This window comes from Aspergillus tanneri (genome assembly GCF_003426965.1).
Source record: "Aspergillus tanneri strain NIH1004 chromosome Unknown AapTan_7_pilon_pilon_pilon, whole genome shotgun sequence".
Lineage (NCBI taxonomy): Eukaryota > Fungi > Ascomycota > Eurotiomycetes > Eurotiales > Aspergillaceae > Aspergillus > Aspergillus tanneri.
In genome coordinates this window covers 3,191,898-3,210,384 of record NW_022984634.1, presented here as the reverse complement: position 1 = coordinate 3,210,384, position 18,487 = coordinate 3,191,898, and the positions used below count along the sequence as shown (strand labels likewise).

The window sequence follows — 18,487 nt, the reverse complement described above, 5'->3', positions numbered from 1 at the left end:
ATCAATGGAGCATGCTGAGTATTAATCCGAGTTATTTCCGAAATTGTTTATAATAATTAGACTCTGTAGCTGCTATCTATTTCATAGTTTCCTCCACGCGAAGATGAGGGTGACGTTGAAGGCTTGGCAAGACGCGGGTGGCTTCAAACAACCCAAACAAAAAATATCTCTCCACACGCAGCCGATGCATTTCGAGGCTGTCTGGCCGGCAAGTGAAATCGATGCAATCGAGACTGGATCACCGTTTTCAAAGACAGTATAGGTCGCAATGCACTATCTGCGCTACTCTCAGTGAACTCAAGAATCCCCTTCGTAGTTCACCTCGCCTCGCCGTCTTAAACACCCAACCTACTTGTTGCCTCGGCATTCACTCGACGCGGCGACTTGCAATTCACGGATTCGAGTGATACACAGCGGAACAAAAGCCGAATTTGCTTGGGATAAGAGCAATGTCCACTCGCCAGCCCTCGCGTCCACGTCGCGTCGACGAGGCCCTTGCTCAGCTCGTCGAATCCCTCACTCCCCCGCTCTCCCTGTCCGCCGTAGGCAATGACGTTTCCGACGACACAGAAGCCCTCGCAGCGGCTGAAGCACAGCGGAATCGAGAGAACCTTGAACGCTCGTGGCGCATACTCGATGCGTACTCAAATTTTCCTAGCGATCTGGCTTCCCCCTCCGGTGGAGTAGGCTTGGGGGGTAATCGCAGAGGAAGCTTAGCAGGTGCAGATAGTATCAACAATGCCCCCGATCTGATTAAGCGGAAGCTATTGCGTGAGAATGCGAGTCCTGATAAGGCTGTACGATTCTCCAACATGTACTCGCGTTTGTTGACCCAGCCTGTGCTGTCGCAAAAGTGGGCTATATTGTATCTACTCTATCGGCTATCGAGTTCGGACGACTACGAGGAGCAGATGGATGAAGAGGGGGGAAGCTGGACTCCACAGATGGAGCAAGGGAATATACAAAACATACACTTGAAGGGCCAGAAGCCAAGACAAGATGCAGGAGGACGAATGCCTGATAATTGGGACGAGGATGGACCTGCTATTAGTTCCTCTGCGTCGCAATTACCTGACCGACAGGAACGGAGGGCTTCTTTTCGACGGCTAGAACGAGACGGAGTGCATGAAAGTAACCGAGAGCAAGATAGTGAGAGAGCCAAAGAGCAAAGGTCAAACCGTGATCCGTCCAATACCGCACCAAGGGATATTCATAACCCGGAAGAGCAGAGAAGCACTCTCCGTCCGTCAGGGACACAACAGAGCTTGACCCGGCCTGCCGAACATGGCCTCTTGCGTGATCTTCCGTTCAATTTGCAAGGCTTATCATCTTCCAGCCTCGAATTCTCCTCATCTTCAACTCTAAATCTACCGCCCACGCTTCCTATCCCGATGATTTCTCTCCTTAACACCATCGCTGAACCATGCCTGTTATATAAGAGACTTACAGCCTTTGTTGAAGACTCGGGCGGTGGTCTTCTTAGCCAGAGCTTACGGGCAGCTCTTTCGAATGAGCTTCGGTCCTACCTGGGCTTAGTCGCGACACTGGAAGGAGAAATTCGGCGGGCGTTGGCTGCGTCAGAAGACCTCAGTAATCCAGGTAGCGCGTCTAAAACTGGAGTAACTTTGAAGCGATGCGCCGTATGGACAAGAGACGCGACAATGGCACTGCGGCTTATGAGTCTCATTGTTGAGGAAGCTCAAAGTAAGTCTTCCATCAATTTAAAAAAAAAAAAAAAATCCATTCTAATGGTATTCTAGACAAGAAAGGCGGCCAACTTATATCTTTGATACACGGGTTCTCGACTTCTCATGGGGATCCTTTCGTTTGTGCCTTCGCGGAGAAGCTTCTCGCACACGTCACAAGACCATTCTATGATATGCTACGACTTTGGATTTACGATGGCGAGCTTTCTGATCCGTATAAGGAGTTTTTCGTTGTTGAGCCAGAGTTCAGACCTAGCACAGACCCCCGACGCATTGCGACAAGCGTGTGGGAGGACAAATACAAGCTAGACAATGAGATGGTACCTTCCATCATAACACAGGAGTTTGCGAAGAAAGTCTTTCTTATTGGGAAATCCTTGAACTTCATTCGATACGGTTGCGGAGATTCTGGCTGGGTCGAAGCTTACTCAAAGGAAGCTTCAAAAGAACTGCGATACGGTGATACGGCAAGTCTAGAGACGTCGATCGACGAGGCCTACAAAACCACCATGGCACGGCTCATCCATCTCATGGACGAAAAATTTAAGCTGTTTGATCATCTCAAGGCATTGAAGAAATATCTGCTGCTGGGCCAGGGTGATTTCATTGCCCTGCTAATGGAATCACTGGCCTCAAACCTTGATCGGCCCGCCAATTCACAGTATAGACATACACTGACCGCTCAGTTGGAGCATGCTATTCGCGCTTCTAATGCGCAGTATGACTCCCCGGATGTCCTCCGCCGCCTGGATGCTCGGATGTTAGAGCTTAGTCACGGCGAAATTGGCTGGGATTGTTTTACCTTGGAGTACAAAATCGATGCACCAGTGGACGTGGTCATTACGCCCTGGGGTTCGACGCAGTACCTCAAGGTCTTTAATTTTCTCTGGCGTGTTAAACGCGTTGAGTTCGCGTTAGGGAGCATCTGGCGACGGTGCATGACTGGCTCCCGGGGTGTCCTAGGAAACGTAAATGACAAGGTTGGGCCTGATTGGAAACGCGCTCGGTGCGTAATGGCCGAAATGATCCACTTTGTGTGTCAGCTACAATATTACATTCTCTTTGAGGTCATCGAGGCTAGTTGGGATCAATTGCAGGCGTCAATTTCAAAACCTGGGTGCACATTGGATGATCTTATTGAAGCGCATACCAACTATCTCAATTCTATTACACACAAGGGTCTCCTCGGCTCGTCATCCAAATCCACATCCGCAAACAAGTATCCGGAGGAGGGCTTCCTGACGCAGTTACACCAGATCTTGAAGATCATGCTCGCGTACAAGGACGCTGTCGATGGACTCTATTCATTCTCTGTCGCAGAATTCACTCGAAGACAGGAACTCAGCGCCAGGATTGAGACTCGCACGGCTCAAGGTCGCTGGGGCGTCTCGGAGCGCGATATTTTTGCATCGTCTCGGCAGCAGGCGCACAAAGCATCCATCTCATCAGTTTCTCCATCGTTGGCCCAGAGCCCAAATATCGGACATTCCGGCGACGGCGTCGATACACCCTCATCCCTTATGAACTACGATCTCTCCGTCGATGACAACATGCTTGCCTCGCTGCGTGTTCGCCTTCGAGACCTATCTGCAGAATTCCGATCGCGGCTGAACGTCCTCTTGGGAGACCTTGCATACCAGCCGGACGTGGACATGCGATTCCTCGGTGTGGTCATGAACTTCAACGACGTTTATGAACCAGCCCGAAGGAAGCGGACAACGGGGGTCAGCTCCCGAGACAAGGAGCGGGAGCGGGAACGGGCGCGACGGAAGGCGGCTGCATCAGGAGGGACGACGCAAAGGGAGATAAAGCGAGAGAAGCGGGAAGGTGAAAGCGGCGGTAACGCGAGTGGAAATGTTTCATAGGTCAGATCCATTGACAGGTGCATCTGTTGGCCTCTGGTGGCATTCTCTGGTGATTAAAGGCTTGGAGTTATTAGGAGTCGAGGAACGGAAAAGGACAGTATATAGGATCACGGTAATAGGGCAGCATGATAATGTAATATGATGATTTCATGGGAATTATTTCCAATCATAGGACGTATTTCGGGCAGAATTGATATTTCTTGTTTGTACAGAGTACATGTAGCATATCAGAGTGGATCAAGCCAAAATTCCGCCCGGTCAAAGCTCCGCGGCTCATGTGGAAATTTTCCCAGATAAATAGTATTTCCTTCAACACCAACCAACAATCACACCACGAAGAACAGTTCATTGTCTCCCTTACTACATCTGGGATGGACCTGAAATCCCCAAATACATGCGACCAAGACGGATCAGTTAATTCGACTGCACAAGAAAGCGGAAAACGGAAAGAAAACAACTTCACTCAATGGCAGGCTCAGACTCTTCGGCGTCGGCGAACGTCCCGGCGTGGAAGAAACTAGGCCTGAAGCTCAAGTATGCGAAGGACTCTGACGACAAAAAAGCCGAGACAAACAAGGGAAATACCACTATGGAGGAGTCGGAGATGAAGGAAATGAAGGCGCGCAAAAGCAAGAAGCGGCGACATGAGGATGACGGCGCAACTGATACAAAGAAGAACGAACCTGAATCCCACAAGAAACAGAAGACGAAGAAAAAGAAGAACAAGGTATCTTTTTCGGCGGAGACGAAGACCCATGATGGTGATGAGAGTGCCCGAGAATCTGATGGCGATAATCGGGATTCTTCAAAGGCGAATGGTGCTGCTGTTGAAAATGATGAGTCTGATTCACCTGTAGAGGATAAAGAGAATGAGAATGAAAGTAAGAAGAAAAAGGAGGAGAAGAAGAAGAAGAAGAAGAAGGACGGACAGTCGACCGAGGGAGAATCAACCGCTACTGCTAATAATGCGTCACCAAAGATTCACGAGACTTCTATTCTATCATATCTAAGACTCTATTACAAACATAGATCGGCTTGGAAATTCCAGAAAAACCGTGAGACGCATCTCTTCAAAAACATCCTGTCGCTGGAGCATGTTCCGACCCAGTACAACGCTGCGCTTCTTGCATATCTTCAGGGGTTAAAGAGCGAAGGTGCGAAGCAGCGGCTACGTGAAATCGCCGGGGAAGTCGTGAGAGCAGAGGTAGAGGCGACATCTTCGGAAGGCAATGCGGATACTGCAGAAGAAACGGAAAGGAGCTCTAGGTCGGACCTGACGAGCTACAACAAGGCTGTTGATGCTTTTAGAGCGAGCCTGTCGCAGGACAAAAAGGACGAGTTGAACACCGTTGATGTTTCCGATCAACTGGATGGAGAGACGTTGAAGAAACTCGAGAAGAGACTGCGAGCAGAGCTATTGCTATTTGCCGTCAATGGTACTCTGTTTATCTTCCAGAAACCAAAACCCGCGCAGAAGGCGAAGGGAGCGAACGGCGCTAATCCGAACCAGCCTCTTAAGAAGAAAAAGAAAAATCGGACTGCTGTCGTGGAGATTTCAAGTAGCAGTGAAAGCGAGAGCTCTAGTGACAGTGACAGCGATAGCGATGATGACAATGCTACGAAAACCCAACGCAAGAAGCCCAGTGATTCGTCTTCAAACTCAAGCAATGATAGCGACTCCGAAAGCACCAGCTCAAATGGGTCGTCATCTTCATCGTCACCATAATTCTCTATCTTGATGTCGGAACGAAAATTGGTTCTAGGCTCTTTCTCGTTTTCCTGTGGAGGATCTGTCCTACATCCTTCTTTATTCCCCTGCATATTTCATATTATGTCTACATCTCTTATTTCCCTCCACATATATTATTTCCAAAAGTTTCTAGCGAAAAGTTTGATACCTGGGCTAGGCACCTGGAGTTTTCTCGGCCTAAGATCATAGCTGTTGTAGTCTTTAGCATGTATGGATAGATGTCTGGCATGACTTATCTTGTCTTTAGCCAAGGTCACTACTACTGAATAACCCAAAAAAGGTAAAGTTTAATTCCAAACCTGAGATAGGTAGTCTGAAATGGTTCTGGATATTAATGTTTTATGGTGCCAGCGGAAGGCGGTGACGGATTTCTGAGAGCTTACTCAATCGAAGCTCAGAGCTTCGACCAGGCACCCTTTGGCACGCGTCCTTTGGAAATCCCCGCCGTTTCGCTTCCCATCTCCCGATTTTCCATCCGTCTGCTCCTTGGTACCTTTTCTACTGTGCTTCTTTTATATAATTGTTCTGCCTTGTTTCCTGAAGATCACAGTTGGCCGCCGTCACCATGTCCGGTACGGCCATTTGGTTCCCTAATGTCCATGACTTCGTGAACTGACAAGACCGCCATGAATAGGAAGTGCAGGTTACGACAGACATATCACGATCTTTTCAGACCAGGGCCGCCTGTATCAAGTGGGTATGTATTTCTGGTCGTGATACCCCGTCGGGACTGGACTACAATTGAACCTTTCCGGTTACGACTTCCGTCGTTGCTATGGGGCTTGGTTAACCGGTCCTGTCCTTAGAATATGCATTCAAAGCCATTACTGCTGCAAATATCACCTCGCTTGGGGTGAGAGGAAAGAACTGTGCTGTGGTGTTGTCCCAGAAGAAAGTCGCTGTAAGCCAGATTGCTGCACCCCCCGGGATTCCGACTGCGTCTGATTCTTCCACAATTTAGGATAAATTGATCGATCCGACCTCCGTTTCACATATCTTCAAGCTTTCTCCTTCCGTTGGCTGCGTTATGACCGGCTCCATAGCCGATGCTCGAGCAAGTGTCGACCGTGCTCGTGGGGAGGCGGCAGAGTTCCGATACAAGTTTGGCTACGAGATGCCTTGTGATGTTCTTGCCAAGCGACTGGCCAATATCAACCAGGTCTACACACAAAGGGTCGGTTTTCTCTCTCCTTTGCACCACCTGGGTGATATTGTGGAACTTAAGGGATATACTAAAGTTAAATCTGGGTCGCAGGCTTACATGCGTCCGCTAGGAGTTGCCATGACTTTGATCTCGGTGGATTCCGAGAAGGGGCCCCAACTTTATAAATGTGATCCCGCAGGGTACTATGCCGGATACAAGGCCACTGCATCCGGTCCCAAGCAGCAGGAGGGGCTCAACCACTTGGAAAAGAAACTGAAGAACAAGGACTACGCCGAAGGCAGCTGGGAAGAGGTCGTTGAGTTGGGCATCACAGCGCTGAGTAATGTGCTGAGCGTCGATTTCAAGAAGCACGAGTTGGAAATTGGAATCGTCGGCGGCCCTCGGACAGATGGCCAGGAGGGAACAGACCTTGGATTCCGCGCTCTGACGGAAGATGAGATCGAGGAGCGGCTGCAGGCCATTAGCGAGAAGGATTGATCGAATGGATTTGATTGATTGATTGATTAATTGATTGTTGAGAACACGCATGTTACTAGACGCAGATGACATGAAATATCACCGGTCGTTTTGAACTCTCATTGGTGACATTGGACATTGGACAATGTTTCTTTTGTCGATGCTCCTCCTCCTCCTTGCAGTTAATCTGTCTACAATGATCGAAAGGGCAAGTCCTCCGTAGCTACCTATGTATGTAACGTACCATGGATGATCCGTCCTAACTACCTCCCTACCCCTCTCCAGACCGGTGGCGACTTCAGGTTTCTCAGAGATCGAGGATGGATACATATCGAACTATTCCAATCCAGTTGACTTGTCAATCGTTCACCCATCACGTTCTGCAAGGTCCTTGTTTTCTCAGGGAGCCAACCAACTAACCATCATCGCAAGGGCAATGTATGAGACGTGATGCGATGCGATGCAACACGATGCAAAACCATACTGCATTCATTCAAGGTAAAACCCCGGCCAGCAAAAGGAATCACAATTACAAATGTGATGCTATGCAAAATATAGCCCCAGACAAGCAAGTTGATGGAGCCACCGGTGGACTGAAGTTTAACTGATTGGCTGCTGAATGAATGGAATGGGGTGGAATGAGTCCCGTTGATGTGGATATCGCCACCGATAAATAAATACATTCCGTCGGAACCATACCCTAGTCAGTCAGTGACTGTCACTGTATATTTTATGCCTCAGGCAGCACAGAGTTTCAGCTTGGCCACCAGCCAACAACTGTGGCTGAGCTGTACTGGTGTGGCTTTCGCGCCGTCGCCGTCAACCTATCCCAGGGAAAGGGGAATGGAATGGAATAATTATAGAATCTGACAATGTGTTGTTCCTTTCTGGTCTTCTCCGAACCTGAAACCGAGAATAATGGAACTGGACCTTGAGGTACCTCCCTAGCTATGGGCCTAGGAATTGACCTGCCTGATACTCGTTAGACTGTAGTCAGTGGCGGAACCCCACTACCGCTAATTAGGTAAAGCAGCCCAGCTGGCTTTTAGTGTCTGGCCGAACTGATTCATTGCTCAGTCTTTTTCTTTCTCTGTATCTCTTTTATTTTCTTTTTTTTTTTTGTGGTTTTCGCCCTCGCCTATTTCCATTGCGCACTAAGACCAGACCCTGCGAGATGCACGCACTGTCTTTCGAAGACCCAGTCCGTGCCAGGAAAGCCACGATGGATGAGCTCCCGCTGGAATGGTTCTTTGACACATGAGAGGATGTTGTTATGCATTCGGTCCTGTGGGGTTCTAGTTCCCCTCTTTTCTCTTGTCTTATTTTATCTGTTTCTTTTTTTTTTAAAAAAAAAAATAAAATATTTTAATTTCTCAGATCTGTAGGATTGTCTCTCTCTCGTATTATTCTCTATGTGTTTTACCTCTGTTTTTCAATCAGACACTCATATCCTCTGGACTCGTTGCTTAGTTTCGCGCTTAGAATATCAATTCCTCTCTTTCGATTTGTTGGCGGAAATTAAATAATAATAATAATAATAATAATAATACCGAAAAAAAAAATACCGAATTGGCCGGAAATCTTATGGACGTTTCCTTTTGCTATAGATCCACCATGGTTGCTACTACCCAGCTGCAGTCCCTAGCTGTGATGTCCTGGTTGTCCATTATCAGCCTCCATTGGTGCAGCCAGCCACGATCCACGATGATCCTCTTTTGTAAAGCTGTCCATACTCGGCTTATGAACACCGTCGGTACTGTCCAAGGAGTGCGAATAACCTTAAAAGGGTTATCTCACCCTCTCAAACCATGGGATGGAATTTTTTTGTCTCAGATGAAACATTCATTCCCAAGAGTTGCTCGTCCTTCAATTGTTTCTTTAGTTGGCTTTGCCAATTGCCTTCGTTTCTTGCTTTCCTTTTACTTGCCTTTATAATAGTATTCGTTTCTGCTGTTGTTGCTGTTGCTTCTCAATTGGTTTCTTGTCACCCATTCTTTAGACTCTCTTAGTCTTTTTCTGGCAAAACGACTAGAGAAATCTGATAGACGAACCTAACAATGGCCGATGGACGTATGTAGTCTTTTGTACCATCGAGGAACAATGACATGCTAATGGATACCCTTTCTAGTTAATCAAGCACGTGCCCTAAGGCTGGCAGAGATAATGAACGACTACCGAACTCTCCTTTTGCACATCCCCCAGCAGAATGTACAAGTCCCGGCGGAGGACTATTACGAAGAGGGCTATGTGGTTCTCCGAGAGTCCTTAGCGGCTGCCCAAAACTTGTTGTCATCCAACTACTGCCCTAGCATGCCCTCAATGCAGGCGGCTAATGCAGAGACCGAAAAGGCAGAGCTACAGAGGTAAATGCCCCCTTCTGTGTGTCTTTCTTACTTTATCGGCTTCGTTTCCTAATCATCAACAGGGTCATCCTCGATGGAAGTGCACGCCGATTCCAAGCCCACAAGATATACCTCCGCGCGGCGGCGGCGAAACGATGGGCCATGCATCGTGCCAACGTTCTCCGAGGACAGAGACCAGGCCCTCAGCATGCCGCTCAATTAAAGGCCGTGAGCAATACTTTTCGACAGGAGCTAGTGCAGGTGACGGACCAGCATGTCGTTGCCGACCTTCGAGCTGCAGATGTGCGGGCGGGTCATTGGGTGAACGATGATCCATCTTTGGGGGTGATTCTTCAATGGATACGTTCACATCCTTAAGAAAGATTGAATGGAAGACGACGAAGAAGGCATGATGATTATTCCAACGATTTGGGGGCACAGCATCGATTACGATTAATATCGAGTGGCATGATATTACTACCAAGCGCAGGTCGCTTAATTCTTACTGGAAAGAAAAGCGTCTGTTTTTCTAGTGTTTTGTTTTTTTGTGATGTGCGTTGATGATATACCCATGAGTGATCGTTTACGCGAGATGATGGACGCTCCTACTGAGAATTCTTTGCTATTCTCTTCTTTCTTCCCGTTGTCATGTTTTCTTTTGGGTTGGCGATGTATTTTGAATTTCTCGGACCCACTGGGTAAGCATCTGTACCAGTCAGGCATGAGACCCCCTGGTGGAAACTGTTGATTTCGGTGATTTCATTTTCTCATGTGGATAGATCAAGTTTCGCTCTGGCTAGCTGAACGATGACCTGTAATTTTGCCATCATCATTGCCCTCTGTAATCTAGTATCTTCCATCTCAAGACACGATCCCATAGATCGGGGGCCTTGGGTGTTTCCTGTCAAACTGTGGATCCCACGGATAGAGACGTGGGGCGTGATATAGAATAAAATAATCCAGATTAAACTAAATTGGATGCACACGAGGGCCCTCTTTAGTGTTTCTTGGGAGCATCCAATAGAAATGCAATGTAATAATCAATGGAGGCTAACAGAAAGTCTCGACCGCACATGTCCAATGTCGTATGCAATCATGAATATGGTGGACGACGACCAGTCAATATCCACCGGAGATACCGAAACTACATTGGTCCATATATATTAGTCCCCGTTTTGGGACGCAAAAATCGAACACATCCCAGCTGAAAACCAGGTGGAACCCATCGGGCGCAACGGAAGGAATGGGGCTAACTTTACTTCCACAGTTCCACTGCTGCATGGCGGTTAAGCTGGGGCTTCCTTGGGGCCTTTTTCTTTGCTTTGCTTTTCTCACACTGGCCATAATATTCGTCCGTTTAGGCCGCGTGCGGTGGGATCAAAAAGTGGCCGTGCAAATGAGCCCTGCAGTAGCTTAAAGTGGTAGGTGCCAATCAAATGGCCCAGAGAAGTGGCTGCGAGGAAGAGTTCAGCTGAGGGTGTTCACAACGGTCCACCTTTGGACTTAAAACGCCAAGCAACCTGTACCATCGGCGTTTAGGTCGATACGATCCTACGCTTGTTCGTCAAGATCCATGGTAACTGGCCTTTCTGACCTTCAAGATCCCAACCAGTTGGCTCCAGTTCTCTCGGCTTCAGAGCCACGAGGATTGAATACCTAGTGTCATCTGCCACGTTGGCCGGGTTTCCGGCCATTCAGCGGTGGAGAAAAAACGGGGGCCAATGAACAAGGTTGTATCTGAGCAAATCCAACAAATCAATAGATCTGGCGTCTTTCTTTTTTCTTTTTTTTTTTTTAAGTTCTCAATCCCGGCCTTACTCTGTGTCTGTGACACTGCATGAGAAACCTTGCAACGGTCCTCAATTCTGTCGCATCCCGTAGAGCTATATACTCCGCGATGTGAGCATCATGCGCCCTAGCCATTTGGAAAACTATTAGGCCCAACCATGAGTCAGTGGGCCCAACTGAGGCCTAGCGTATCTTCCCTGCTTGACACATAATATATTGCCTTATATTCATACTAAGATGTCCTCCAGAATGGCTCACCTTGGATGTTACACCAGGGAGTCAGCCCGTGACAGGAAACTGCAATCCAAGTTCCCATGACGGAGGCTAAATCACTAACTAACTTGACTCATATATCACGCGTGGCCTTTCAATAGCCATCATCCGGGATCGTTTCCATCGCGGAGGCTCCTCTACCTTATCTGGGAATTGGACCCGCCGCGACATTCGAACCTTGGCCAACTTATAACCTTCTTCGGCTGAGGGCGGTGCTCTTGTGACCAGTCGATAGGTACTCGTCAGATGAGCACTGCCAATCACTTAGTCAAATAAGATCGAAATTAGTCCTTCAATCCTCAGTGAAACGAAGGACTTCATCAAGAGAAGATACTAGCACTGCAGTCACCCGGACACAAACAAATAGGACTATCTGGTCTCGGGAGATGCAATGCAAAGGTCAGACGGAAGAATGACTAGACCACCAACTGTATCCCGAGGGGGTTCAGAATAGCGATACGAGATGAAGTTCTGTGTTTGTTAGTTGCCGAAAATCGTATAAAAGTGCAAGCTTCCTCTCCTCGTAGCATCCGTTTTAGATCTGTTCCTGTCAAGCACGTGTCATTACATAATCCACTAAGCCCTTTCAGCCACACTCCACAGTATTTCGCCATCGCTGTTAGAATTCACCAATCATCAGCTATTGTTATTGTTTCCATACGATCCCGCATCGTACAACAAAAGGTAAGTCCTCCCTCTCAAGCAAGTACGGCAGGCTGCAGTCTTTAGTCTTTTCAGAAGTGGCCATTGATTTGAGAGAAAGTGAAATAAGTTTGTTTCACTTATGGCCATCTCTCCATATCTCAACTGCCTCATACTACTCAGCCTTCTGACATTTTCTCCTTCCGTTATTTTGGAACCAAAAACCTGGCTCTAATTCCTGTGCAATCTAGTAGCCCTGCTTCTGTAGTGACCTCTGACAATTCATCTGTATCCACGATGTCTTCGGGAATGAAGTCTGTTGCGTATTTTGTCAACTGGGTAAATGCTGGATCCCCGTGTCTGCTTTCATTAAATGGCTACTAACAACATTGGTACTCGAAGGCGATCTATGGACGCAACCACAACCCCCAGGACCTTCCCGCGGATAAATTGACTCACGTCCTCTATGCTTTTGCCAATGTCCGACCAGAGTCTGGCGAAGTGTGAGCGCTCCGTTTGTCCATGAATTCTTCCATGTTCCAACTGACCTCGACGCAGGTACTTGTCCGATACTTGGTCTGACGTCGAAAAGCACTACCCCACCGATTCGTGGAACGACGTTGGCCATAATGCCTACGGCTGCGTCAAGCAGTTTTTCTTGCTCAAGAAACAGAACAGGAAGCTGAAGGTCCTGCTCTCGATCGGAGGATGGACTTACTCTTCGAATTTCGCTCAACCCGCTAGCTCAGACGCCGGGCGGACTAAATTCGCTGAGACCGCCACCAGGCTTGTGTTGGACTTGGGCTTCGATGGTAACCTTGTCCACTACGGAAAAAGGCCGTGTTCAAGCTACTGATTTCACTGATCCAGGATTCGATGTTGACTGGGAGTATCCCAAAGGCGAGCAGCCTCTGACATGGCTTGTGTTACAGAGACCGATTCTGACGTGGATACAGATGAGACCGAAGCACAGAACTTTGTCCTGCTCCTCCAGAAATGCCGTGAGGTGAGTCGTTGCCGCTCAATATTGCTGAAGCCATCACTAATGATACGAATTTTCTCTAGACCCTGGACAGAGCAGCTTCCAACCGGAAGTTCCTTCTGACGATTGCGTGCCCAGCCGGTATGTAGACAGGACAACGCCACGGATCGACAGGCTGATCTAAATCTTTCCATCCAGGCCCGAATAATTATACCAAGCTCAAACTTCCTCAGATGACACCCTACTTAGATTTCTATAACCTAATGGCTTATGACTATGCTGGCAGCTGGGATACCAATGCTGGTCACCAGGCAAACATCAATTTTTCGACCAGCAACCCGACTTCAACGCCGTTCTCGACCGTCCAAGCGCTCGATCACTACATCCAAGTTGGTCTGGTACCGCCTTCTAAGATTATTCTGGGAATGCCTCTGTACGGACGAGCGTTTACCAACACTGATGGACCTGGTACCCCATTCTCTGGAGTAGGAGAGGGAAGTTGGGAGAATGGTATCTGGGATTACAAGGCATTGCCTAGGCCTGGCGCAACAGAACATTACGATCCACAGGCAGGTGCATCGTGGTCGTACGACCCTACAGCTCGGACCATGGTGTCCTATGACACTGTCCAAATGGCGGAGCAGAAAATAGACTTCATCAAGCAGCGCAATCTTGGCGGCGGCATGTGGTGGGAAACCAGTGGGGATCGCGGTGGTAAAGCCGCGAACAAAGCCGATGGCAGCTTGATTGGAACCTTCGTGGAGGGTGTTGGGGGAACGTCCGCTCTGGACCAATCCTCCAACGCCCTGGCGTACCCAGAGAGCAAGTATGACAATCTCAGAGCGGGCCTCAACTAGGTGGACTATCTTTTGTTGATATTCTTTTTGGTTCACCTACTGCGCATGAATTGTCGTTTACGGCATTTGAATATATATATTGCTTTACAGGATAGCCGAACTGGTTCTCAGTTGCAGGGGTAGGTGTTGTTATCAATTTTTATTCATTTTTTATATTGAAGGCTACTGTGGGACCATTGTAACCAACATGCTCCTCCATCCGACACCTGCCAGGCTTCTTTCACCGACAATATCCTAGGTAATGGGCATTACCGGGAACAAAGAAAAGCGAGACGATTCGTGCAGAGTACACTTATTTGGACTCGTCGAAGACGTAGGTGAGGTGGCACTTTCCGCAGTACTGGCGGTTCTGCATAGCGGCCATGAAGATACCAGCACCGCACTTAATGGGACGAAATTAGCACTCCGACCATCTACTATATACCAAGCAAGATAGGAAAAACATACCTCGGGTGAGGGGCACTCGCGACGGAGACGCTCGATCTTGCCATCACCGTCCACCTTGTAGTACTTGAGGACGGCGAGCTTGGTCTTCTTGCGCTTGTGCTTGATCTTCTTTGGGGTGGTGTAGACCTTCTTCTTACGCTTCTTACCACCACCACGCAGGCGGAGCACGAGGTGAAGGGTCGACTCCTTCTGGATGTTGTAGTCCGAAAGAGTACGGCCGTCCTCGAGCTGCTTACCAGCGAAGATCAGACGCTGTTGATCGGGGGGGATTCCCTCCTTGTCTGTATTCCATGTAAGCTCAAGTTCGCCATCACTAGGACTCTTCCACGAAGTGAGAGCGTGTGATAGTCTTACCCTGGATTTTGGACTTAACATTGTCAATGGTGTCCGAGGACTCCACCTCGAGGGTGATGGTCTTACCCGTAAGGGTCTTGACGAAGATCTGCATTTTGATGAAGGCCTGTAACATTGCTACTGTTAGATAACTACTACTGCGATTGTACCAACATATGCAGCTGGTGCGCATGGGCGCTGGCATCTGTCATGGGTCCATTCTTCTGTTGTTCGTCGATAAACCAGATCGCGCTTTACGACGAAGATATAGAGGTTTGGACATTCCAGATGTTCGTATATCCCATGTTCAGAAAGCAGGATAAGGGTTCTATAACTCACCTCGACAAGACTTGTCTTCCTCAACCTTCGAAATCGATCGTGTGGGAATTATGATGCGACGGAGGCTTAGTGCGTTAAAATCGGTTGTGTGATCACGTGAATGGTGCTATTCCTGTTATGTCATAGCGTTGAAAATCTATCGGATAATACTATTCTATGCCGACATCATGTGATTCAAAATTTTTATCACGGGACTGAACCATTACATTATAATATGTGGCCTGAGTATGCAGGCATCAATCACGAGATTGACTCTTTCGGGCAAAAGCCAACAAAACTGCGTCACCTTCGAGAGCCACAGACTATCACCCTGGCTGGCGTCAATTATTTCCTAGCCATTGTAGGGCAAGGGAGCATCATGAGTGATAATGTCTTAAACCCTCACAGGCAACAGATTTACCCCTTGGCTGCCAACTCCATTGATGACAAAGAGGTATTGTCTGCACTGCGAGGGGGAGTAAGGAAAGCAGCTCCTTGCAGGTCCGACGACCTTAATTGCGTTCGGGCCACTTTTTCCCTCTAATATTCTCCATTGGAACCAGGGAGCGATCCACCCTGTTGCACAAAACGCCTGGCCCATGCCAAGGGTGCGCTGGTTTCCTAGACGCTCAGCCGGGCGGCGTTGCTAGGCCAACACGCCCATTGTTGATCTGAACCGTGGACGGTAGATCGGGATAGCTTCAGCATCCCCATCCACCTTTCCTTGGTTCCAACCTCTAAATACATTAACTTCCTTTGTCTCGCTCTCCATTCTCTGTTCCTCAGAGCCCCAGTTTCAGACGTTCAGCAGGAAGCCGAAGCTTCGTCTGTATCGCTGTTGGTGTCGAGGTTCTGGAAGGCGTTATATAGTCTTTTAGATAGATCGTACGCAAAGCGCGATCTAATCTTTTGACGCTCCTTCCTTCTTCTTCTTCTTCTCCTTCCTAATCTAACCTTCTTCTCTCGGTTTGTTCTCTAGTTGGAGAGGTCACCCACTAACACTCTCATAGGGCGGCTCAAATACCATCTGCTCGGCCCAGCCTCAAGGCTAGCGCTACGTGAGGTATGCATTCAGTTGCATCTTGCATAAAGCCCAGGCAAATTCTTACATATGCTGGATTAGATCTATCCATTTCCCGGCTACTCATTCGCATCGACTGGTTGAGACCTTTGCCTACCATGCTATCCAATCCGCATAGAAATCTTCACGAGCGACAGCGACAACATCGAAGGCAAATCTCGACTCCATCCGCCCTTGAAGCCGCCAAAGCTCCCAGCCTTCCAGCACAGGCTTTGCACAGATATCATGCTCATCGCCGAGGCCAAAGCTTTGATCAACGATCTCTACCTGTTCAACGACCGCAGGCCGTACCAGATGGTTCTCTTTCTACTACTAACATAATAGGACCACAACACCATCAACTATTTGCACATCCTGATCAGACGACCTTTCCCCAGCACGCAACCCCCATGTCGATGGTGCCCGAGTGCGACGATTTATGCCAGGAAGACTTCCAAGCTCTGACCGACCACGAAAGCCAATCAAGCATGGCTTATGGAAACCCGACATTGGTTAAACTCGATAGCCGGAGCCTCAACAGCCGGGCCGTGAACAGTCATTTCAATTTGATCCAACAGCACTCAAAAGCCTCGTGTAACAACCCACTCGACGGACAACTACTCGAAAATGGTTCTTGGAACATCTACCAGACCGAACAACTTGCGACTGCACTTCCACACCAAGCGAATACCGTGCCGGCGGACATAAGACGACTATCAGTGCAGTCAGACATACAGCTCCCCCAACAGCCGCATACACCGAAACATAGCAACACACGTTAGTATCCTCCTAACGGAACTTTCCAGTCTGCTAACAATAGAAACAGATTACGTCCCCATTACCCCCGCAACTACACCATTTAAGAAATCAGTGGATCTTGCTCAGTACAGCGACGCACAGCCAACACCAACCAAAGGACCGAGTTGCGCTATGCTGGGCTCAGCCCAGTCGTCGTACATGGAGCGCGCCAAATCCCTACAAGGAGTGGCTGGAACAACATTCTCGCAGCCGAAGATGGAAATGCCCTCCCCCCCGAATACAGCATCATTTGACATGGATAGTTTTGACTCATTTGACTGCCAGCAGAGTTCCAGTTTTGAGTTCCCCAGGTCCGAGAGCTTTTCACACAGTCAGTATGCCTCGTCGTCAGCCTCGTCTTCTTTCCGCTCTTCCCCAGACCTTGCGGCTATTCCATGTACTGGGGAGAGTGAAAGACAAGACAGAATCGCAATCTTCCCTGCAACCCCTAGCCGTTCATACCAGAAAAAGACACCTAGTGAACGCTCTAGTACCAGCTCCACAAAGACTAAGCTTTCTCCAAGAGTGGCATCGATTGAGAATCTTAACCTAGACAACAGAGTTCATGCGTCGATTAAAGAGACGGGCGTAACCATGGACGAAATTGCGTCCTTCATCCATGGGCCCGATCCGGAGGACGGAAAGTGGGTTTGTCTTCATCCAGGTTGCGAGCGACGGTTTGGAAGAAAAGAAAATATCAAGTCACACGTTCAGACCCATCTCGGTGACCGGCAGTATAAATGCGACCATTGCAATAAATGCTTTGTGAGAGGCCATGATCTCAAGCGCCATGCGAAGATACATACCGGCGACAAACCATACGAATGTCTATGCGGCAACGTGTTTGCACGACATGATGCGTTGACTCGACACCGACAGAGGGGCATGTGCATTGGCGGTTACAAGGGAGTTGTGCGCAAAGCAACGAAACGGGGTCGTCCGAAGAAACACCGTCCTGAGATGGATGAGCGACAAGCTAAAGCGTCTAAGGCTCGTCAGAAACTAGCGGATAAATTTCTAGCTTCCATCGAGGCTGACACTCCGCGCAATTCGCCACCATCTGAGGTCTTCGAGAACATGAGCCTCCACGCACCTAGTCCAGCCAGGGAGATGCCTGTGTTCAGCAACCCCAGCTACTCATTACCACCCGAGGTCTTCACATTTACGCCTCCTGCGTCTCCTGGGGGCAATTATGACAAGCCATCGCCTACCCAAAGTCAGCGATCCTTAACTCCCGTCACGGAGGATGAGATGCTGCCACTGTCGCCTTCCAAGCGTCCTCTAGAAAAGATCGTCGAGGAGCCTGGTCTTCCTTATCTGTCGGACACGGAAACTTGCCCATATACGGACGGTACATTCTCAAACGCCCATGGCTTATCCTCGCCGCATACCGCGCCAACCTTAACGGACTCCTCAAATGGCTCCGACCTGGATATTTTCATAAGCCAGGAACCTTCAACAAGTGTCGTCAAACATGAATTCCACGATCTAGCAGACCCTGACATGGCCGCTTTCCCAGACTACGTAAATACATCTGCCTTTGAAAGCAGTGTGGATCTATTTCCAGGGAAGGGATTTTCTACCGCTCCCTCTATGGGTGATGATTTCTTTTCCTTCCAATTTCAAGTTGACGAACAGCCATCAGACGCCATGACCAGGGAATTCTTTATGGAATGAAGTCGAGATCTGGAGTCAATGAAATAAA

The 18,487-nt window shown here is 48.6% G+C and overlaps 6 protein-coding genes across 6 annotated transcripts; all 6 read left to right on the top strand.

Annotated features, from left to right (window-relative positions):
* Positions 1–449: 449 nt before the first annotated feature.
* On the top strand, positions 450–3,571 carry SPC98 (tubulin gamma complex associated family protein; the record flags this gene model as incomplete). Its single annotated transcript, XM_033572287.1, has 2 exons — positions 450–1,704; positions 1,761–3,571. The coding sequence occupies 2 exons, from the start codon at positions 450–452 to the stop codon at positions 3,569–3,571; spliced, it is 3,066 nt and encodes a 1,021-aa protein (XP_033425602.1).
* Positions 3,572–4,037: 466 nt separating this feature from the next.
* ATNIH1004_007667 (WKF domain-containing protein) lies at positions 4,038–5,297 on the top strand (the record flags this gene model as incomplete). The annotated part of the gene is made up of 1 exon (XM_033572286.1): positions 4,038–5,297. One exon carries the CDS (start codon positions 4,038–4,040, stop codon positions 5,295–5,297), a length of 1,260 nt encoding a protein of 419 aa, XP_033425601.1.
* A 365-nt stretch (positions 5,298–5,662) lies between these two features.
* prs2 (proteasome core particle subunit alpha 1) lies at positions 5,663–6,963 on the top strand (the record flags this gene model as incomplete). Its single annotated transcript, XM_033572285.1, has 5 exons — positions 5,663–5,824; positions 5,872–5,893; positions 5,956–6,018; positions 6,128–6,222; positions 6,283–6,963. 5 exons carry the CDS (start codon positions 5,663–5,665, stop codon positions 6,961–6,963), a joined length of 1,023 nt encoding a protein of 340 aa, XP_033425600.1.
* Positions 6,964–8,999: 2,036 nt separating this feature from the next.
* Positions 9,000–9,662, top strand: ATNIH1004_007665 (uncharacterized protein; the record flags this gene model as incomplete). The annotated part of the gene is made up of 3 exons (XM_033572284.1): positions 9,000–9,012; positions 9,071–9,305; positions 9,368–9,662. 3 exons carry the CDS (start codon positions 9,000–9,002, stop codon positions 9,660–9,662), a joined length of 543 nt encoding a protein of 180 aa, XP_033425599.1.
* A 2,622-nt stretch (positions 9,663–12,284) lies between these two features.
* On the top strand, positions 12,285–13,826 carry ATNIH1004_007664 (glycoside hydrolase family 18 protein; the record flags this gene model as incomplete). Its single annotated transcript, XM_033572283.1, has 6 exons — positions 12,285–12,326; positions 12,390–12,490; positions 12,546–12,799; positions 12,920–12,993; positions 13,053–13,110; positions 13,168–13,826. 6 exons carry the CDS (start codon positions 12,285–12,287, stop codon positions 13,824–13,826), a joined length of 1,188 nt encoding a protein of 395 aa, XP_033425598.1.
* Positions 13,827–16,103: 2,277 nt separating this feature from the next.
* On the top strand, positions 16,104–18,459 carry ace2 (putative C2H2 transcription factor (Swi5); the record flags this gene model as incomplete). The annotated part of the gene is made up of 3 exons (XM_033572282.1): positions 16,104–16,302; positions 16,330–16,761; positions 16,811–18,459. The coding sequence occupies 3 exons, from the start codon at positions 16,104–16,106 to the stop codon at positions 18,457–18,459; spliced, it is 2,280 nt and encodes a 759-aa protein (XP_033425597.1).
* Between the last annotated feature and the right edge of the window lie 28 nt (positions 18,460–18,487).